Raw genomic sequence first — 22694 nt, forward strand, 5'->3', positions numbered from 1 at the left:
GTCTCTCTCTGTGACTCTTCCCCCTCCAGCTCTCCATCAGAAAGAAGCTGGTTTGCCATAGAATGCATCCCCCAGTCCTCGGCTTCAGATCATTCCCTGACAAGTACAAATGTCTGTGCTGTGAACTGACTTAGTTTAAATCACATTCAACTAAATGGAGAAGCTAACTGCTTTTTCTCACCTCTCTCTTTCAGTAATAGTTATGCCCGTGTGCGAGCTGTGGTGATGACCCGTGATGACTCAAGCGGTGGATGGTTACCACTTGGAGGGGGTGGTCTAAGCTATGTCACCGTTTTCAAAGTCATTCACCAGGAAGAAAATGGCTGTGCTGATTTTCTTATACATGGGGAGCGTCTCAGGGATAAAACGGTAAAGACAACTATTTCTTTCTTGTGCCATTATGAACATTCATATTTCTGTGTGTCTTTCTAATCTGGACAATATGGGAGTAAGGTACTTTTATGATAATAGTTTCATTTTGTGATTTGACAAAAATAACAAAAACAAGCAAACGTCTGAGACAGAGGAGAGTGTTTATTTTAATTTTTTTTAAATTGCCTCTCATTTCATAACCCAAATAATATTTCACACTAGGCTGTAAAAATCACAGTAAAACTATAAAACAAACAATAAGAATAGGAATGTAGTCTAGAATACTGTTACACCAACTTCTATTTTTAAAGCTAGACCACTTCAAACTGGGCTTCAGTCATTTTGGAAAACTTAAAACTAATCACGTTAAAGAATAATAAATGGTGGGATAGAATGCATAAATATGACATTAATTTTATGTGGAAACAGAGTTTTATTTATTTATAAAAATATTTATATGCCGCTCATAGCAATATATCACAGCAGTTTACAACAATGCAAAACTATAAAACCATACAGTAAAATCGTAAAAAATTAAAAACAAGTTAAAAGCAAAAGTTTGTGCCAGAACAGAAGAAGTATTGGACAGGTGTGGGAACTTTTTGCCAATTCCACTTTCCCACTGCAGCACCCTGCAACCCATATCTGTTCCCAATAGTTCAGGGACCTTTCCGTGCAACATGGAAGGTGGTGCAGAGGCTGCAGGGAAACTGCCCAAAATTGCCTTCCTTTTTCTTACATCAGTGGATGCCTCATTTGGATCAGAAGTGCTTCTGCAAACAGGACAAGAACTTTGTGTTTTATCCAGAATTGCTTATGTGTGTTTGATACAACTACCCACAGAATCGCTGGAAACCAGGAGCCCTTTAAGTGTTATCTGAAACCTAAATGATGTCTCTTCCAAGAGACCCTTCCACAAGGGCAGAAGCCAGCCACATAAGTTCAAGCCATTCAGCATCCCTCCTCTAAAATATCTCCATAGCCAATCCCTGCCCCTGCGGTTTGGTCCCTTAAATGTTAACGCCAGCCTTGCAGGAGCCACTTCCTTAAAGGCTGCTCTCCACCCAGCACACAGCAATCCAAAGAAATAAATATTTATTTGGGGGGGTATATTTATTTATTTGGGGGGTATTCTTGTTATTATTATGCATTTTGTGTTTTTTATTTTGTATTTTTATGTTGTGAATAGCCCTGAGATCTACAGCTGAAGGGCAGTACACAAATTCAATTAATAATGAATAATTTGTGCCCTAATTAATGTTTCTGCCATTTAAACGAATCATAAGGCTTTCTTTTAATCCTGTGAGACCATTTCCTGTGTTCATGCTACCAGCTGAGCTGCTGATATGTGATGTAAATCTTTTCATGAATGTGGTTTTGGTCGGGTTTTATTTGTAGTGCTGAAAATTATTCTTAGATTTTTGAATGAGTATCTTCAGAGATGACATGTCCAATGACATGAAGCAACGTGTTCCAGATAGATATAGATAGATTTCTATTTTTTTTGTGGCAGACCTTAGCGTAGGAACAGAAATAACTGGTTAGTACAGGCGAAACAGTGGTATTGGCTAGAATATGAGACTGGGGGCGGGGGCGGGTTAAGCATATTATCAGATGCTGTAGGGTGATAGTCAAGGATATACCATATTCACTCGAGTCTAATGTGCCATCAAATCTAATGCGCACCTTGATTTTCAGAACCTTGAAACCAAAAAAGTATTTGCTGGCAAATGTAAACGTGCCATTGAATCTAATGTGCACCTTGATTTTCACAATGTTATTTGGCCAAAAAAGGTGATATTAGGTTCGAGTAAATATGGTAGCACCCTCTAAAGAGAAACTTCTTTTTTCCCTTGAAACTGTTGGCTGATTGCTTATTATCTTCTTTTAAAGGGGCACAACTCAACTGCCCCTTTCTACCCTGCATCTTGATTTGTCATCCTATATAGATGCTGACACCCATATGCTGAGCAAATAAATTCCTGTTGCCATTTCACAATAGCCCTAGGTAGTAACACTAAGTTATTTATTGTCCAAAAAAGCAGCTTTCTCTCTGCCAGCAGCTTTTCCTACTTGCATCGGCCACAAAATTTGACCTGTATCTCCAGCCAGATTTGTTTCAGAGTTCCTCTGTGACTTTTCAATGTGGCTCTCAATTTAAGACTGAATTTGGCCTGTTTAAAATGTTTCTCTTTTTTGCCCCCATTTGTTGTAATGTTGAGTCTGAAAGAAGCTGTAAGTTCTTTTCTTTTTCAACCGCCCATCCGGCATGGATTAAGCCTGCCCAAATTATAGACAAATACACCCAGAAGTACTTGTGCAGGGCACCTTTAAAGTTTGATGTTTTAAACAAAAGAAAGTCTATAACCTTTTGATTTTCTTTGAGAATTGTATGCAATTTGCTGGCTTGGTCACCCCTTCTGATGGGATGAAACCTGCCAAATTTCTGAACTATAGCTGCAGTACAAGAAGAATCAGGAGGGAGTGGGGGGGGACACCAGAAACCCCCAGGAAATACTGGGATAGGGTTAAAGTTGTTTCCCAGTAGCAACCCTTTAGCCCCAAGGGTCATTCATGGAGAATTTACCCACCCCACTGGATTTTGGAGTTACAAGGGAGATCTCTGCATTGACTTACATATGGGAAGATATAACCCCCCAAAGCAATGTGATTGGAGTTCTCTGGGGAAATAATTCACTGTGATTACAAAGCTAGAACTCTCCATCAAAATGAAAGATTTCCCCCTGACATCCCTCCCCCACAAAAAATCTTGGTTTCACTTCTCCAAAATGTGTTTTTTGAACATCCAAGACCACAGAGCTACTCAGAAGCTTAGGAGTCCCTGCTCTGACTCATGACATCTTGGAGTGCTGTCCAACTTGGAAACATGAGAGAACCTTCCCTGAATCACCCCAATCTGTCTTGTAATTTTGGGCACACGCAGAACGAATGCGCTCCCTAACGTGAACAGTTGAAAGTGGGAAGAACTGGGAAGAGAAGCTTCTACTGTATCTGAGAAGAGCTGTGGCAATGATTTACTAGCTCTTACCCATGAGGCCAAGTTTGTTTCTGCTGCTGCTGTTTAGGCTGAGCATTTGACAATGGCATAGACACTTGTTGATGGTGGTGGGGGCTAGGCAAGCATTGTGCAAGACCTACAGGTGATTCTGTCTCTGCCGACTGACGCAGGAGGGCAGCAGAAACAGCATGGGAACTTCAGAAACTTTGTTTTCACTGATCCTAGGAAATAATATATAGTATAAGAGTTCCCATTAAAACAAGTTTCAGAACCAACATTTAACTCAAACTATCAGGCTTGTTGCCTGGTCAGTTCATTTTCTTCCCTGCATGGTTGCTCCTTTCCCAGTTAATGTGTTAATGCGCAAAATCATAAGGAAATGTGGCAGCTGGGACTGGGTGCCAGAGGAAATCGAGACTAGCACTGTGTTACGGAAGGGGGGGTGTCTTCTTCACCTTCTACAATATATCCATTTATTCCCAATTGTCAATGTCAAAAGGGACTAAAATCTATAAAATCCATAGAAAATCAACGTGCCAATTTGCTCAATTTCTCTAGGACTCCATCACCCCTCCCCCTGTCTTCCATAATCCCTCAAGTAAGGTGTCAAGGCCCTAATCCTGTCAAAATCACTCTGCCAAACCTTTCCTCCGGGCAATGCCAGGTGACAGACTATGCATACATGGACCATTGTCTTCCCATCACCCTCAGGAAGCACTTATCTGCGCATATCTCCAGCTCTGCATATTCCCCCCTCCCTCCTCCATATGTTAATTCGGTGTAACCCAACCTCTCCTTAATGTATTCATGATGTAATCTGTGTAACTCAACCTTTCCTTAATGTATTCATGATGTAACTGGGATGTATTTTGCACTGTATTCTGGGACATGGAGGGAGTTTCAAAAGTTCATGTCACCCCTTTCTCGCTGTTCAATCTCGTCTTGAACCTGTTGCGCAATAAACCTTGGATCTCCACATTTTGCTCCTGTCCGGCTGAGCTCATTTTCTTCCGCAGGGACCCGCGGACACTTAGTCCGACGAGCTGGGTGGCAGTGTAGCCCCGCACCCAGATTTTAGCCATAACACACTGAAAGGTATGGAGCAAATGGCAACAGGAAGGAATGACACATGGGCTCAGCTGGCCAACTGGAGAGATGTTGTATTTGTCATCTCTTGCATTTCAGCCATTTGTACCTGCCATAAACCACCCATTAAGGTTTAGATCAGGCATGGCCAAACTTGGCCCTCCAGCTGTTTTGGGACTACAATTCCCATCATCCCCGGCCACTGGTCCTGTTAGCTAGGGATGATGGGAGTTGTAGTCCCAAAACAGCTGGAGGGCCAAGTTTGGCCATGCCTGGTTTAGATGAAAAACTAAATTCGTGTCATCTGCTGCAGCTATCCACGCTGCCTTGAGTAGTCAAGTCATGCAGTATGGGTGGATCACACACTCTCTTGGTTTATTTAAAGTAGCTTTTGTTAACCTGGTTCCCCTCTGCATGTTTTGGGAGTTATAACCCAGAACATACAGGGGGCATCAGATTCACAAAGCATATCAGTCCCTCTTTTCAACAACCAAGAGTGAACATAGGAAGCTTAGTATTGTCCATACTGACTGGTTTTCTATGATTTCAGCCAGTCAACCTAGATTGAACCTGGGACTTTTTGCATGTAAATCTTAAGCTCCACCATTAAGCCAGGGTCCTTCCCACTCAGATATGCTTGCAAAAGTTTTGATTTAAATTAATATTTTGTATGCTGATATTCCAGCAACAAAGTTCACCTTAAAGCAACCCACAGCGATAGCAAAGCACTGGAAAACAACACAAATTACACTTCTAACAATTTGAGCATATAATTACAGTTTAAAATAAAAACCCAAGCCATAGTAAAGTAAAACCAAAAAACTCATCTAACAATTAATGCAGTTCAATACAAACCAATAATAAATACTTTTAAAACAAATAAGAACGTGTGACAGTAGCAGAGCAGCAGCCTAAGAAACATTTTGAAAGTATCAACCTGCTCATGGTCAGTGCTGAGTTTCTGAGACTTTCCTTATAGTCCCTTTGCCAACCAAAGTGCCGAGAGAAGGGACGAGAGAGAAGAGCCTTTGCAGTACTGGCATCTGAACTATGAAATAACCTTGCAGGACAGATTCACCAAGCCTGCCTTAAGCTTTCTCTTAAGAACCTGTTTTATTCTGTTGGGCATTTTTTCCAATGAGTTGTTTAATGTGTTTTTTAGCCTGCTGCTGTTACTGTGTGTTTTTTATCATGGTGATTTAAAGTGCTAGTTGGTTTCTTAAATGTGCTTATTTTTTTAAAAAAGTTAAAATTTAATATATATAATTACATTTACATATATATGTATATAACTATATGTATGTATATAACATACATATACATACACATTTTATGTACACACACACACACACACAAATATATATAAAGCACTTAGTTGTGCTTTGGCTTGGCTTCGTGTATAGGGGCGAGCTGTGGTTTTGTGGCTTGTGTCAGCCAGATCTGTGTAGGGATTGCAGGGGGGTGCAGCATCCGGAGGTGCCACCATGGATTGGCTACTGGATGGTGTCAGTAATTCATCTGTGGAGAGGGTCTGGGTTTGGGTCTGGTGTGGTTGATTGGTGTTGGCGTTCTGTGTGCCTCTGGATCTGGTGTCAGTTTTTGTGGAGAGGGCTAATTTCCAGATGTCTGGCAAGCGGGATGTGCCCCTATACACGAAGCCAAGCCAAAGCACAACTAAGTGCAATACAGCTATCTTCTCAGGAAAACTCTTCACAAAGTTCAAGAGGTCAAGACACAAAGACTTTAGCAACTAATCCACACCTAATGACCCACCTAAGTGGTACTCAGGATATCACTCAAGAAATCACTCAAGGTATCTCTCAAGTAATTAAGGAACAAAAGAAGAAAAGGCACACTAGCCTGGGAACTTCCTCTCTGCCCAGAACATTGGAGGCTAGACACCACACCCCCTCTACAGTATTTATAGGAACTCAAACATTGAGATCCCGCTCTGTTCCAGTAACAAGAAGCCGAAAGCACCAGCCTGAAGATGACGAGTGAGACCTCGTCGAAACGTCGCCTAGACACCCCAACTTTTACACGGGAAGACACCCGAGGACACCAAAACCTGCATATATATATATATATATATATATATATATATATATATATATATATAAAATAAGCTGCCATGAGTTTAATTTTATCATGAAATAGTGGGATGTAAGTGGCGTAAAACAGAGCTAACATCACACAACTTAAAACTTATTCTTAAAATAAAATAGAACGATAGGAATGCTTCCAGGAATGGGTGTTTCATTCATCAGCCCCTTCCTGTACATGAAGTGATACCACCAGGCAGCACGACAGCTAGGATGTCATGACTCTGACTGACTGGAGATTTCTCAAGCTTCCCTTCTTATGCCATACCATTTGATGAGGTGATTAAGGGTGGGTGGATAGAAAGGGAAAGCAAGTCTTCATGATTGAGCAAATTTCTGCAAAATTGAGAAAAAAATCCAATTAACCTTTGAGCAGTTGGAATTCCCCTGTTGGAAAATGAACCAAATGTCTTAAATTCATAGCCCATTAGGTTGGATTAATGGATAAAGCATAATTTTACCACCCTTCAAACATTACTTACAATCAAATTTCATAATGGCAATGTATTGTAGTTCATATCTGAAATAATTCAGTAGCTTATGAACTTTGCTAAGGAAAGAACTTCATTAGTTCTTTTTAAAGAACATTCCTCTCAGAATCTTCCTCAACAGTACTGATTCACGGTACTTTCTGTTCCTCAGAGCATCCATTCTCCTTTATCAGGCTTTTGTTTTGTTTTAAGATGTCTTTGACCTGACACCAGCAATTCTAAAATAGGGCTGACTTCTGTAACAGCACTTCCTCTATCACACCAAGGCTTCAGGCAGTGAGAAATGAATTGGCTAGAACTCCAGTGGTTCAAGGTAAACTAAATAGAAAGCAATGGCCCAAAACCTCTCTTCGTTTTGTTTTACAAAAGGAGCAATGAGACGAATTACTTTCAGAGAAAATAGATAGCAGGATACAAACTAGATGACAGACAGACAGACAGGCAGACAGATAAAATCATGAGCTGGTTTTTGCAAGTGATAAAATGAGTGAGATTTTCAGAAAACACATTGGGGAGTGATTCTACTTGCTAAACTTTCAGACATATTTGGCTTTGCATTATGAAGAATGCCTTTGCCATTGTGATTGCTTGAAAACATAAAAAATATAGCTATAGCTGAAAATGTGTGTGATCTTTGGCACAAAAAAAAAAAAACATTTGCATTAGACCCAGGAAGGAGTTTAAAACGGAATTCAGGCAAAAGGTTTGCTTGCTCAGCCTGGTGTTATGATACACAGTAAAATCACTGTATTTTAGTTGAAGATAACTTGTGGCAAAAGACAGGGTACAGCTTCATGAATAAGAATGTTAGCTTGATATGTTATTGACAAAGAGCCTGTCAGGTACCTTGAAAAGTGATAGCACCCAGGATATGGATTTCACTTTGGAGTGACAGAGACTATTTCTGGACTTGTTTACCCAGCTTGTTTAGATCTCTGTTGGAATGTGAAGGGTTTTCTTCTTCTTTCTTTTCACAAAGCACCCCTGACATAATTGCACACTTCCGCCTTTATTATACTTCCCTTCCGAGATCTGGCTCCAGCCAGTCTAGTTGGAACAATTACCTTCCACTCTAACCTGAACAGGTCTCTGCTCTTTTAAGCTATGTAAACATCAATGGAGAGTTTCTTTTATATGCAGAATTAAACATACATCCAGGCTTCAGTATTTTAGATTTTCAAATGCCACAGACTTGATGATATTTATTTTCCCTTTCCGGTTTAATAATGAGACATTTATTCTGTTACGTGTTACGCATCTTATTGTCTGGTATCCTTGCTTAACCGCAGCAAGACAAATGAATTCAAAGAGAAGGCATGGGAAGAACTTCACCATTCATGACTTTCTGAACAAAGAGAAATTGTGCACACCCTTTCTTTTACATGGTGTTCTCCTTCCAAAGTGGATCCTTTCACAGCATTTGGAGACTTAGCAAGATTAGAGTAGTCAGATGAGAGAGGTGGGCATGGATGTGGTGTTTTGCTTGAGTATTGGAGACACTGGTTCAAATCCCCATTCAACCATGAAGTTCACTGGATGACCTTTAGCCAGGCATTACACATACGTCAGCCTAACCTCTTTTACAGGGTGAGGATATAGTGCAGGGAGCCATGTATGTCACCTTGAATCCATTGGAGGAAAGGCAAGATGTGATTGAATGAAATTGAATAGAAAGACTGAAGGAGAAGGGAGACCGGGTACAGTCAATAACCCCTTGACCAGTTGGTCTCTAAGGTGCTACTGGAAGGATTTTTTTTTTTATTATATTTGTTGTGGGATAAGAATCCTGGGCAATGACATGAAGTTCTAAATTTAGTAGATTCATAGGGTTCTGTTCATACATTTAGTTGCTTTTACCTACTTGTTTTAAGTTTACAAGCTGGCCTGATTCATACATAATGCTAAAACTGTTGTTGTTGATTTATAAACCTTGGTTAACTCGAACCATATCTTGGCATTATGTGTGAACTCCGGCTTCCTCCTTAACTATAGTTAAGGAGCTGTGACAACCAAAAAGCTGCAGCCATGAGTGTAAGAGCAGCAAAAATCAAAATCAAACCACTCTCAAGGTTTGACTGCTCTTGTTGGTGCTTTTAACTATTTTGTGGTGTAATAAACTGAAGTTTAAGTGATCATCTGCCAGGTGCCTTGGCTTCAACTGTGGTTTATTAACTATGGTGAACGTTAATCATGGTTTAGCATTATATGCCAACCATGTCACTGTGTACATACAAAAAATGCATTGGTATTGCTGTATTATAGCCTGGAATCGGGAACAGCCAGTAACTAAGGCAAAAACTAAATTTCTTTCAAGTAGGTTATATATAAATGGTTTTTCACAAACTTGTCTTTTTTGGGGAGGAGCTAATTGGTCCATGACATGATTCATTCGAGAGTAGACTTTATTTTTAAACCTTGTTGTGTACAGAAGTCCCTTATGCTAAGTTTTTCCTTTAACTCTGCTTTTCAGGTGGTTTTGGAGTGTACGTTGAAGAAGGACCTTATTTACAATAAGGTTACGCCAACTTTTCACCACTGGAAAATAGATGACAAAAAATTTGGCCTGACATTTCAGAGTCCTGCTGATGCAAGAGCATTTGATAGAGGCATTCGTAGGGCGGTAGAAGATCTTTCCCAAGGTATGAATCTCTGTTGCATAAGCATTTTAAAATATATAGTCATAATTTTAAAACAATTATAGTAGTACCCACTATGTAATACTATATGTGTTAATGAAACTGTGCTGGTCCTCTTTTTGAGTGGTTGTCTACAGGCAGTTGTTTCTCTTTTCCCAGTCTGGGCGGCCCCATTAATATTCAAAATAAACATGAAGAGCAGAAGCATAACTATTTTACATTTAGGTACAGTGTTAATGTACATTCATTCATGTTAAAAGGCAAGCACCTGTTTTAGCCTTGAGCAAGAGAGCAACATGCAGCTCCTACAGAGCTGGTCTATGTGGCTGAGGGGTAATGAACAGGGGTTACAGCAGAGATAGAAAACGATGGTGCAGGTCAGTCATGGTAATAATCCCTGCTTACCCAGAGAAGAGGCATATCACAAATTTGTGTTTAATATTTTTAAAGCCATATACAAAGCTACCAAAGAGAGTCAAGATCCTTTCATTGAAGGACCTTCACTACCTTTTATAGAGCATTGGCCACTTATCTAATTGTTTGGATTTCACTTGTATAACGTTAACTAACCTTCTTCCTTGGCACTCTGTCAGCTTCTATGATGCTTTGCTGTGAGTTGCGATTTTGAATAGTTTCCAGAGGATTATTTACTTGCAAATGTGTTTAGTTCATATTATGCCAAGTGAAGTGAGGCCTTCAGGTTTAGCAACCTTGTTCAGCAGCGTGTGTCTTTTGTTTTTGAGTCTGAATGTGTTTACTGTTTTGTAACATACTAGCTTTCTTGGGACGTGGGTGGCGCTGTGGTTAAAACCTCAGCACCTAGGGCTTGCCGATTGCATGGTCGGCGGTTCGAATCCTCGCGGCGGGGTGAGCTCCCGTCTTTCGGTCCCAGCTCCTGCCCACCTAGCAGTTCGAAAGCACCCCTAAGTGCAAGTAGATAAATAGGTACCGCTTTATAGCGGGAAGGTAAACGGCGTTTCAGTGTGCTGCGCTGGTGCTGGCTCGCCAGAGCAGCTTCGTCACGCTGGCCACGTGACCCGGAAGAGGATGTGAGGGCGATCTGGCTGCGACATCTGTCACCCCATTGATCGCCAGGGTTGATTCGGCTGATCTGGCTGGCTAGGCGGGTGTCCCCTTCCTCCCTCACCGCTCCATGTGCGTCCCTCCCGAAGCTGCGCGCTCGGTGGAAAAGGACGACCATCCCAGATAGAAGGAGTGTACCGTTCTTCGGAAGTGTCTCCGGACAGTGCTGCCTCCAGCCTGTTAAATGAGATGGGCGCACAACCCTAGAGTCGGACACGACTGGCCCGTACGGGCAGGGATACCTTTACCTTTACCGTTACTAGCTTTCTTGAATGTTGAAATATCAGAATGAAGTGTGCTGTGCACATTCAGGACACCATTCTGTATTTAAAGTTCAAACCCCTGTCTGATCCAACACCAGTTTTCATACTGCTTAGGAATGGCATTAAACACACTGCAAAGTAATGCTTCTCTTGAGCACTGAATTATCAGAATGAAATTTGATACATAATTCTCTGTTTGCTTGAACTTGACATTGGTAGTGTACATGCTTTGGATGCAGAAGTTCCCAGGTTCAAACCCTGTCATCTCCCATATAACAAAATTTAGGTGATGGGAAGGATCTCTGCCTGGATTCCCAAAGAGCCCTTATCACTCAGAATAGCTGTCTCAGAAAAAATGGAGTGTCCAGCTAGGGGAACATAGGAAGCTGCCTCATACTAAGTCCTCAACTCTCACATCTGAAAGAAACTTGAGATTTTTATGTTTGTCTTATTCTTCCATAGGTTGTCTGCCGTCACATGATGAAATTGAAGTACCTGTAGATGGCTTCCCAGTAAGTGCTTTAAACTTCCATTATGTTAATTGTATCAGAAGAGATGGCAGGAGTTTTCAGTGCTGAAAGTGGTCTTACTTGTATTCGTTAAAACTTTTTGAACTTTAAATCTGCAGAAGGATAACCACGTGAACCGTCTTGCCTTGTAACTATAGAGTTTAGGCTGGGTGACTTTTCTTTGTCATATTTAATTCTCAAAGACATAAGCTATTGCTTCGTTTGAGAGACATTTCTTTCTTTTTTTACCCTAGATGTGTTAATGAAAGAGTGAGTGGATATAACTAAGGCAAAGGGGTGCCAAAGTGCCTGAAGCTTAATTTGAATTATGGCTGAGCTCTAGAAGAAAAATGTTCATTGCCAAAACTGAGACTTGTGAAGGTTGTAGTATTATAAAAATGTCCTCTGGTTGCATGCGGATTAAAGGGTTTAATGTCAGGCAGGCCTCATCAGGATTTAAACCTGTAACCCATTTTCAATGTTGAGGTTCAGTCACACAACATGAGAAGCAACAGCAAGATCATTAGTACTTCAATGTTCTTCCCAAGGCTCCTGTAGACAAGTAATACACAGTGACCACAAAAAATCCATGGGTGAAATCCAGTGGACGTATGGGGAGTCAAGGGTTAGAGTTTATGGATTTCATTCACATGAGTTGGAAACTATTGTTCTAGTTTGGATTATCAGACAGGCTTCACTTTAACAAAGGTAGTGAATTGAAAGCTTTTCAGCCATGGTCTTAGTGTGTGATGATAGTCTATCGCTTTTAAAAGATATACAGTGGTACCTCGGATTAAGAACTTGATTCGTTCTGGAGGTCGGTTCTTAACCTGGAATGTATCTAAATAAGAATTATATTACTTTCTCATTGCAGTGTTGGAAAACCCAAAAGTTGTGATGCGTTTTCAGTGGGTTTTTTGTTTTGTTTTTTTAGTCAAAGATTGTTGCACACAAGTAGATCACTGTTTCGTAAGTGTGTGACTTAATTGCCGTATATTAAGATGAGTTACAAGCCTGGAAATGGGAAAAATTGCCAGTCTTTGCTTTTAAAAGCATATCATTACTTGGCAACACATGTGGGTCTTTCAGGAAGTATATGTGTCATCCTTATAGGCAGCAGGCTGCATCATCAAGATTATCACACATTCTCATATATTTTATCTGAGAATAAACTATACCGTCCCTTCTGTAATCAGATGGGGTGTGCTTCATCTGTTTAACAACATTCACAAATGTTGATAAGCAAAGATGAAAAGGTGTAGGGTGGGTGGCCATAGTTTGCCCAAAATAGCCTCCTAGGCCAAATGCCTGGTGGGCCAACACTGGTGGGCCAACACTGGCCCAAAAGCCTGGTTGGCCAACACTGGCCCACAGACTGGAGGCACCAATCCTAGAGATAGAACAAAATCACCTCAGAAGGTGAAGGTCTCTTGCCTCAGGGAGCAGGAAAAACCCCCGTTAAAGCTTGGAAAATGGACACAAAATGTCAAGTTGTGGTGTGTGTTTGTTTTTACATAATTAAAAACAAACACCACAGACATGATGTCCGTATGAGAAATGTGAATATCCTGGAAGAAAGTTTCAGAAAAACAGCAACTGAAATACTGGTGTCAGTTGGCAACTTCATTAATGTTGAGCTTGAGAATGAGAAATTGGGCGAGCGGGGGGCGGGGGATAATGGTTGGCCCAGTGATGCAATATGATATCCATTATTCTAAAAATAAATAAATATGGGGACTTTGGTGACATTTGTCTTTCATGCAAATGATGATAATGATGGGTTGAAAAGAAACAGATCATTAGGGTGTTGCCACAGCTAAATGTAAATCCCTGTGGTCATTACAGTTCCCACATGGGCTTGATGCTGACCTGCAACTTGTGAATGCATAGTGAAGTGTCATGGGCCCAGGGCCTTGCTTAGGAGGCAATTATTTATGCGTGTCTATCAATGAATTGTTACATGTTACATTGGTCACTGGTCCTTTGCCTGAAAACCATTTTTCCATAGTTTCCAATAAACATTACCATAGGTTTTCACACTTGTCTATGAAACATTAGCTCCTTATGTATTTTGCCTCGGGTGAGATTCCCCGCCCCCTACTTTTAGAGAAAACAATTGTCCAGGTTACAGATAAATTCTTGAGATTACAAGAATTGTTTTGTTGGTCACATTATTTTAAAACACCACGAAAATAGAGCATTTAAACTACTTGTGGCATACTTCTTTATTATTTTTGTAGGGAAGATCAAGCCAGTTAACTCACAAATAGTTTTGTGTTATTTGGAGTTCAAATAATATTAGCTAAAACAGAAAATACTCTGTAAAGAATCTTACAATTTTTATGTTGGTCACTGCGGAATTACCCAGCTGGTTTTATTTAATAATTTATATGTAATGTGTTTGGGAAGGGAAATAAGAGTCCTGACACTAGCAGACAATCCTAATTTGGGAGGCATTATTAATACAGAATAAGGATGAGGAAGTTCCACAGGAAGAACTGGGTGACCTCAAGAACTGCAGTAATGGAAATGGAATGAAACTGAGTTCTGCCAAGAAGAAGGCTGTGAACTTCGAGTGATAAGAGACGTTTTTGTTTTCGGCCGGGGGCTCAGCAACAGGGGAAAGAGCTTGGGATCTTGGTTGATCACAAAATGACTGTTTCATTGATGCCGTGTTGTTACAGTATTGCTAAGAAAATAGAATCAATGTTTGCATTGATTTTGGCAAGGAATTATTACTACATCTGTAAAATGCTCTGAAGGGACCCCGTTTGGAATGCATTGCTTGAAAAAAATTAATTTAGATTGCAACAAATGCAAGGGAACAACCAGTAGGATTCTGGGAAATGCGGACCTATGTGGAGAGCACAGAGCCAGAGAATGTTGCTTTGGCTTAGCTTTTAGAAGGGTGAGTTCATGCTATGCAGAACTTAAGAAGAACATCGTCCAGTGGGGAAAATAAAAATTAATGGTTACCGATTGTCTGCTAATTTGGAGCTTTCTAATGGATGAAAATCTGATTCTAGTGCAAGATTCAGAAACCATCTCCCTGGAAAATTTGAGAGTAAAAATCAATGCTTTTTTCCAAGAATGCTGAGATTTCTGCAGAACATTTTATCATAAAAAAAACCCCGGACGTTCTGTAATTTGTTAAAAATATGTTAATGCCCAGGGCAAAGAAAATCCTATGTCTTGGATTCACTTCTAAATATTTAGCTTAACTGATTAGGAATTTCCAACCAAAAGTAGCAGGATTAATCAGGAACTCTTAATCTCTTTATCCGATAATAAAGTCAAGGCAGTTTGGCAACGTGTTTTGGGTTTTTTTTTAACAAAAATTATGTTCTGTAACTGCAAATTTAAATTTCTGATTACTGTTTGTTCTAGTTCCAGTGTCTGAAGGATGTTCTGGGTTGGATGAGGGTAAACGAGCTTAATCAAGATAAAACAGATGTGCAGTGGGTGGTGGACATGTTAAAAGAAAAAAAAGGAGGAGTGTATTGAAGCATTGGCTGGAAGGGGGAAATGTTTCTTTGCCTATATGACATCAGGACTAAGAAAAGTGGCTGTCGTTAGCCCAAGGGGCCAAGGCAGGCCAATCTCAGAGGTCTGCCAGACCTAATTTAGGCCCACAAGCTGGAGATTTCCACCACTGGTTTAAAAAGCTTTAAAGCTTTTCATCAGCACTTAGGATTGAGCCTAGATATGCACTGACAACCGTGTGCACTCATGAAGTTTCAGTGTGATCCAGGACTGCCAACTTGGCCCCAGAACCATGGGTGCCCAGGGCCATGGATTCCATGAAGCGCGCATGGCCCTGGCACCTAAATTTGTGGGTGCCTGGCCCCTTCATGGGGAATTCTGTGGGTGCTCAGGGCCCCAGGGATTTGGCACCTGTGGCGTGATCTGATAAGATCATTGGTCCTAGCCAACAGCTGGAAGCCCCTGCAAACCAGCTACACTTAGCCATCACAATAGCCTAGTCTGGAAGTCACTAGTGCATGAACAACTGTGGCAAGGTAGCTGGAGTACCAACTGAAATTAATAAAATGTGTCCCTGGACACCCAAATTTCCCAAGTTAGTGCAGAGTCCAGAGGCACATTCAGGCTTTCAGGCCACCTAAGCTAGTTTGAGAGCAGGCTGTCCTGAGATAACCATCTCCTAAACTGCTTAGGGCAAGTTAGGAACAGGATCAGGCCAGCAGGTCAGATCCTGAACTTTCCAACCACGATGCCAGGGTGGACTTTGGCATGTTGTTTTTGTTCCATAGGCTTTGCTGGGGTGATTGTGGGGAAAAGATTTGTCCTGTGTGTACTTTGGCAAAACGGTTTGTGTGTGTCTTTACCCATGAGTTGTTTAACATGTTTTTAGTTTATATTTTAAAATTGTTTTACTGGCTAAAGTTAGTCAGTGACATTTCATAAGGGTGTTCTCCACCCCCACCCGCACATACACGCTCAGTATGAACCATTCTTGAGAGAAAGTTAAATGGTGTTGAATGGAATGCTGGGTAGAATGAGAATGAGTGTTGGGCAGAGAGGGTCAGTTGAAAAATGACCATGTGAGATATGAAAGTACAGACCAGGCCTCAGCCTTGAAGTTTAAAGTTCAGGTAAGCATAGGTGTGACAGGAAACAGACAGAAGAAATAAGAAATGAGTAAAAATAGTTTTGAGGGGTATGAAGGGAAAGGGAAAAACAGCTGAAGTGCACAGCAGCAGGATTTCTGTCAGACAGTTTTTGAAGGCACAGGGGAGCCTTCAGCTCTTATTCTGTGTGGATGATATTGGTTGCCAATTAAGTACTTGTAACATAGAATGATAGCTTCAGTCACATAGACTCCATTTGTCTATTCAGTTAGTGGACAGATCTGGGAAGTCCACCACTTTGCCACTGGCAGCCAACCAGCATCAAGGTGGTGGTGATGCTGGAACTAACAAGATAGGATGCCATATCCATTTTGCCCAGAATAACATTTCTGCTAAGAATGTGGTTGCAATTTCCTGGCAATTTGGAGCTTGAGCGAAAACTTCTGTTAATATATTATTTTGTTAATTGAATTAATGTCAAAACACGTTGGCCAGCCTTCATAAAATGGCTGACCATTCTACTTCACTGCAATATCCTAGGTTTGGAGAACAGGAGTTTGTGCTCTCAGGGTATTTTTCTATAGCGGAAGATGCTATATTCCGTGCTGTACATGCCACAAAGTACAGTACAGTACTAAAAAGCCACCTTTTTTGCTATAGTATAGTGGTAATGACAATTGCCCAGACTATCTGCTGCAGATTGCCAAAGCCACTGAAGTTTTGCTCATAGGGTTGTTGTTTTTTACAAAAAACTAATGGTTCATTTTGGTTTTTGAAAAAAGATTTCAAAGTTTATGACAGCTCACCTGGCAGCCATAGGCAGCAAGGAATTACATACACTACAGATAGGTGAATGGGCTCCTGTAGGATTAATCTGCCCTTCCTCCACCAGCCCACTTGGTTTCTCGGCTCACTGCAGAGGAAAAGTCTTGCCTGTCTCCTTTTGTTTTTCTTTTGCAGGTTGATAACTGTCTGGCTTGTGAACTCTTACAAGTGGTGTGAACTGGTCTACTGCTGTAGTTTCTGTAATTAAATTTGGAGGCTTCATAGAGCAGACTGTTGTCTGTAGAAATTTATGACACAATAACCTAGCTAGGTAAACTCAAAAGCTCTATAAAAATCTGTTAGTCGCATGAAATTTTCTGTGCTGATTTGCAGTTATAAGTAGTCTAATCCCCCATGAAGCTGAAGTGAGTGCTCTTATCACTGCTGTTCAATTTAGGAGGCAAATTTTGCATGAAGATTAGTATGTCTGTGTTTGCAAGAAGATTGAATTGATCCACACCTGCCAGGAATCGAACTTTGCTTGCAGTACAAAAGGTTTTGAATTAACTTTATTGAGAGTAAACTGGGCACAAGTTTGCTGTCTATATCCTTTTTTTGCTTCTTCAAAAGATACTCTTGCTGTTTTGCTTTTGTAGTTTGCATTCATTTGGGATCCTAAAAGAAGGGAAGTGTTGTGTCTGTAATTCAGCTATGCTTTTAGGATGTGCTTTATATGGGAAATGTTCTGTCTTAAATGACCGGAAAATATTCTGCAGATTCTAGGCCGCTGCTGAAGGTATTCAGGATGTAGGGCAGAAAATATGCAACTAATTGTAGGGAAACAGCTGTTGGCATTGAAAGTAATTGCTCTGTTCTGCAGAATCACTAAAGCAGAGGTTATTTTGAACTTGAGTCTTAATTCATAATTCAAATGGGATATGGGTGTTACTTTTAAAAATACAGTCTTATGAAAGGGCTAATAAGCACAAGGGTTAGAAAATATGCAGCCTTTTCTAAGAGGTAGGAGAGTATAGTCTCCTTTACTCTTTTGTCAGATCACTTGTTCAGGGATAGAGGATTGTTTTAACAAGGCTTGCAGAAGAGCGTCGCGTTCTCTTACCCAACCTTCATCCTGGGAAAAGTGAGGAGAGGAGTTTTGAAGAAGAGAGGATCTCAGTCTGGTTTTCATTTTCTCTACAGCTGTCATCTGGCTTTGAGTTCTGCTGGGCTTCTACAGCTGGAGAGTCATTTTATTGCTTTTACCCAGCATCCTTTTGCTTGTGCACACAGAAATGTTTTAATAGTCTTGGAAAAAAGTCAGAGTATCTCTTAGCAACCATAGGACAGTAATTATTATACCAGCAGCTGGGAGCAAACCAGATTTCCGTTGTGCATTAAAAACTGGCGTAGGTTACTTCATAGATGATACTGGCTAGCCTATGCCAGTGCTGTGGTTGAAGGATATTGAATGTGGGCAGTGCGTAATTGCTTTGGCAGTAGAAAAGAAGTGGGGATTTGTGCATCTATGTCTGTGTTTTATGTGAGATAGAGACCATCAAACACTATATTTAATGTGGCACGTTTTTATACTGTAAAAATATTTTGCTGGTTTTATTTTGTCTTGTTTTCAATACAATAGTAGCCTGTGTTTGGGCCTCTTACTGTCAGAACCGTATTTCTTGATTTTATTTTATTTTGTTGCTGCTGCTGTTGTTTTAAGTTTTAATAACCATCCCGTGACAAAACAACTTAGACTAATTGTTTCCCATCCAAAGAACTATTCTGAAATACTTCATCAAAATGGTTTGTTAGGAAACCAAAATCTTTTTTATTAGGGACTGCGTAGCTACTGGGAGTTATGACATTAAGGAATTGAGTGTAAAAGGATGGGTACTGAGAACATGACATAAACACTGAACTTTTGTATGAACTACAGAAAAGATGTCAAGCGTTTGTTGAAAATGATAATAACACATAAATAGCCCCCAACACCAAATAAGGGTGTAGTTTGCAGTTTCCCACTGCACTGATATCGCCTTCGCTTACTTGGTGTTGAGAATTCAAATGCCTCCACAGGAGGATCTGAAGTCCAGAGGCTGTTATAGCCCAACTCCATGCTGCAGTGCTGTGGCTTGCTTCAGCAGATCCTTGCTAGTTATACTGGATTGTTAGTGGTTGTGTGGTACACTGGACTCTTAAGGTCTTTGGACCCCAAGAAGGCTTGGCGTTTGCTAATGCACACAGTGCTTGTCAGAAAAGCTTTCCACAGCACCATCTGGTGTAGCAAGAGTTGCAGAAGAAGCTATTTCATGAGAGTGTTTTTGTAAACTCTAAAGGAAGGCAAAATGACACCGTCTCATTTGGATTGAAGAAATCTCAAGCCTGTCTGCACATCACATTTCTTGTAAGCCTCATGGACGCTTGACTATGTTCCTCTGTTAATTGGAAGTAATTATTCTTTAAAAAATGAACTCTTGGGTGAATATGAAGAAAATACTATATACCATTATGCACCCAGATTTCCATAAAACTGGGATCAAGTTTGACTATAAATTTGTTGGTCCATGCCTGAGACAACAAAGAAATCTTCAGACCATGGTTTGGATAGCCTTTCTTATATTGGAAGTCATGCATACATTAGGTTGCCAAATTCTGTACCACTAACCATTGGAACTTGAGTGCTACAGGTAAACTTTGGTAGCAGATGCTCAGGCAGCTTGCATATATGCTATTTATATTCATATTTGGAATGTGTGCATCTTGCCATGGTATGTGAATTTCCCCATCAGACATTACACTAGAAGTATTAACAGCATATAGGGATTGGTTAAACAAGCCAATGTCATAAGCTGTGGTTTGAAGTGGGCTTGCCCAGCAGCTAACTAAAGTTTAACGAAACCTATTGTGACAGAAGTCCTTCTGGTCAATTGGTGAGAGGACAGTCTCTAAGGCTTATGAAGGCTCATCCATGTAGAGCTAAACCACAATGTAGTCTTTCATAAGAATGCAGTCAGTGTGTCTACTTTTGCTTCCTTCTTAAGTTTCCAAATTCTAAGTTTGAGGAGCCAATGAAATATGATAGATCTTAGAGCAATGATCTCTAAGGTGTTGGGCATTTTAAAGCTTGGAAAGTTATTTTCCTCCCACCCACCCTTTTATGTCTATAGCAAGCATATTAACATGCTCTTCCACAACAATTGATTAGATTCTGCCCGACTTCACAATAGTCGGTTCAGCTCCTGATGAGCACTGTTTTCTACAATCTAGGAAGCTGTAAAAAGTGAGTTGCTCATTGTATGATCTTAGAATTTACTACTTATTTACTACCTTCAGCACTTAGGAATGACACTTAAAAGTGAATTGTGGAGAACATTGTCTTTTGTTGAGGTGGCTGAACATCTTTGTCTATTAAACACAGTGCCCATCTGCACAGTAACAGTATTCTAACAAGTCTCATTTTGTTGAAGGTGCAGAAAGGTGTAAGCATGTAAAGTACATTTGTCAGAAACATGCTCACAAAATGAGCGTCTTCCCAAGGAACAGATTTTGTGTAGTGTCTTGCATATTAAGGCAGTGGCATAGCGTGGGGGGTGCAGGGGGAGCCGGGCGCACCGGGCGCAACATCTGGGGGGGGGGCGCTCGCACTCGCAGCTCTCTGCCCCTACCTGGCTCACTCACTCTCTCTCACTGCAGTGCTGGCTGTGCGAATCCGATCCGAGCCGTCGGGTCACCGCCCACTGTGGAGGGGAGGTGCCAGGCATGCGGTACGGGTTAGGGGGCGCAAATTACTTGCCTTGCCCGGGGTGCTGACAACCCACGCTACGCCACTGTATTAAGGCAACCTGTGCCAATGTATTTTGGACTACAGCTCCCATAAGTCGCAACCAGCTGTCTAAGACTGAAAGAGCTGCAGGTTGCCAAAGGCTGCATCAAGGCACCGCCATCATATACTCTGAAAACAGCAGGTGTGGCATATTCTGCCTGTTTGAAGTGTTAAATTCCATGGAAATCCTTGCCCTAATTATGGTCTTGCAAATAAGTGTTCAGGTGATCACAGTTTCCCACACCAATTTGGTGGCCTTCTATTACAGAAGTGAGAGTGAGTCACACACCCAACCCGGTTGGCTGCTCTATTTCAGGGATCTGCCGGAACCAGGGGCAATTGCTGTGGTTAGTTGGTGGTCAGGTGGTTGACAAATATCAAGTCTTCAGTGCCAATCACTGCTTGGAAAAGGAAATGGCATACAATCCTCTCTGTAGTGATATTTTCTAGATGTATAAATAACCAACTGGGAAATGGAGTTTGTGTGGTCCCATATCCATACCATGCAATCATGAAAATTGTAGGTCTGAAGGGCTGTTAGTGTTTTTCTTGTGCTGGGTGTGTTTGTGACTTGTACATTCAGTAAGCATTCCATAAGGGAGATACTAAAAGTATTTTTGACACTGCATAAATGCTACCTCCAGCATGTAATCTGTGGCATTTGTTTACAATAGAATTTTTGTAAATGTTTAGTATGTGACTTGTTTTGATTTTAATTGAAGTCATATGCATTGTCATCCATCTGAATTGCTGGGATGACTCAAGCACAACAACAGCAAAAAATGAATTATAATTTATTATCATTCCCAGGCTATTCCAGAAAGCATACCGAGTTTGCTAATGAAAGATCATCTTTTCCAACATGAACCTGGAGTGAGCAATGATTCTTACAAAAGCTTAAGTATAAGACCCTCAACCTTTGAAGATTTCAGCTCAAGAAGACCATTTTTCCACAACCAATCCAACCAGGTAACAGCTCTGCAACTAGAAAAAAACAGCTGCCAGAAATTTGGCTTAGTTATTTTATTGTCTAGGCTAGACCTATAATGGGAGCCAAAGCTTTTCCACTATGTTAGAGACCCATGGCAAGCCTCAGGCTCACATACTCCCTTCTCTCCCCTCTTTCATGCACCAGACTTAAAAGTGGAAGTGACTACAGGAAGAAGTTAAAAACATCTGCTTCCACTTTAGAACAAGCTATAGTTCTTCGGGTTCCAGTGTCATGGGAAGTTGCAGCTTGTTTAAAAGTAGAATATGTTTCTGATACCTCTGGCTGTATTCACACGTGGGGTTTATTGTGTTAGTTTAACTGACTACAAGGCTAGTGCTTCTTTCCTTTTTTTCTAACTTCCCTTTCACACTACACAAGCCTCTTCCATCATATCTCAACCACTATACCACCAGGTTGCGGTAAAGGCCATTCACACAGCAAGAACTAGCAACAAACATCAACAGATGTCAACATGCCACCACCATTCTGCTACTCTGTGCTGAAATACTAGCCTTGAAGCGGGCAAGGAATGCACTACATGCTGGTAGTCTGCCACACAGCTCGTCATGTGAGCAGCTGTGGCATGAACCTGTGAAAAAGGCAGGAAAATCACCACACAAAATCATGTGGTTTTCCGAGTTGGGGGGAGGGGGCTGCAATCAAATAACATGGAAATGAGTGCTAAACTTGACTATATCCTCATACATATTTACAGAAGTGCTTTTTATGTTGTGAGAAAGCTCAGTTATGATGTGCAAAATAACTACCAGGGAAACATCAGGGAAAGGGAATAAACTGTGGTGTGAATGAAGCCTTTCTCTGCTGAAAGGGGTGGTGGTGTGTGTGGCTCATGCAACTGGAAACCATGACTTCCCATTTCTTCTGAATTGAGCAAATATGTGCAGTCGCAGCAACTTCCACCTTGTGCCTCTCCCTTCCCATCTGCATACTTCCCACTTTTCCCT

General features: G+C 40.9%; 1 protein-coding gene across 1 annotated transcript in view; it reads left to right on the forward strand.

Moving 5' to 3' along the window:
* The window catches only part of SPRED1 (sprouty related EVH1 domain containing 1), a 78540-nt gene that overhangs the window by 46268 nt on the left and 9578 nt on the right, over positions 1–22694 (forward strand). Inside the window, exons 2-5 of the mRNA XM_083745084.1 lie at positions 195–369; positions 9541–9709; positions 11515–11564; positions 21549–21707. Coding sequence (XP_083601210.1) covers positions 195–369; positions 9541–9709; positions 11515–11564; positions 21549–21707 — 553 coding nt within the window. The remainder of the gene's footprint in view (positions 1–194; positions 370–9540; positions 9710–11514; positions 11565–21548; positions 21708–22694) is intronic.

The sequence above is a fragment of the Podarcis gaigeae genome, assembly GCF_964106915.1.
Source record: "Podarcis gaigeae genome assembly, chromosome: 1".
Taxonomy (NCBI): Eukaryota; Metazoa; Chordata; class Lepidosauria; order Squamata; family Lacertidae; genus Podarcis; species Podarcis gaigeae.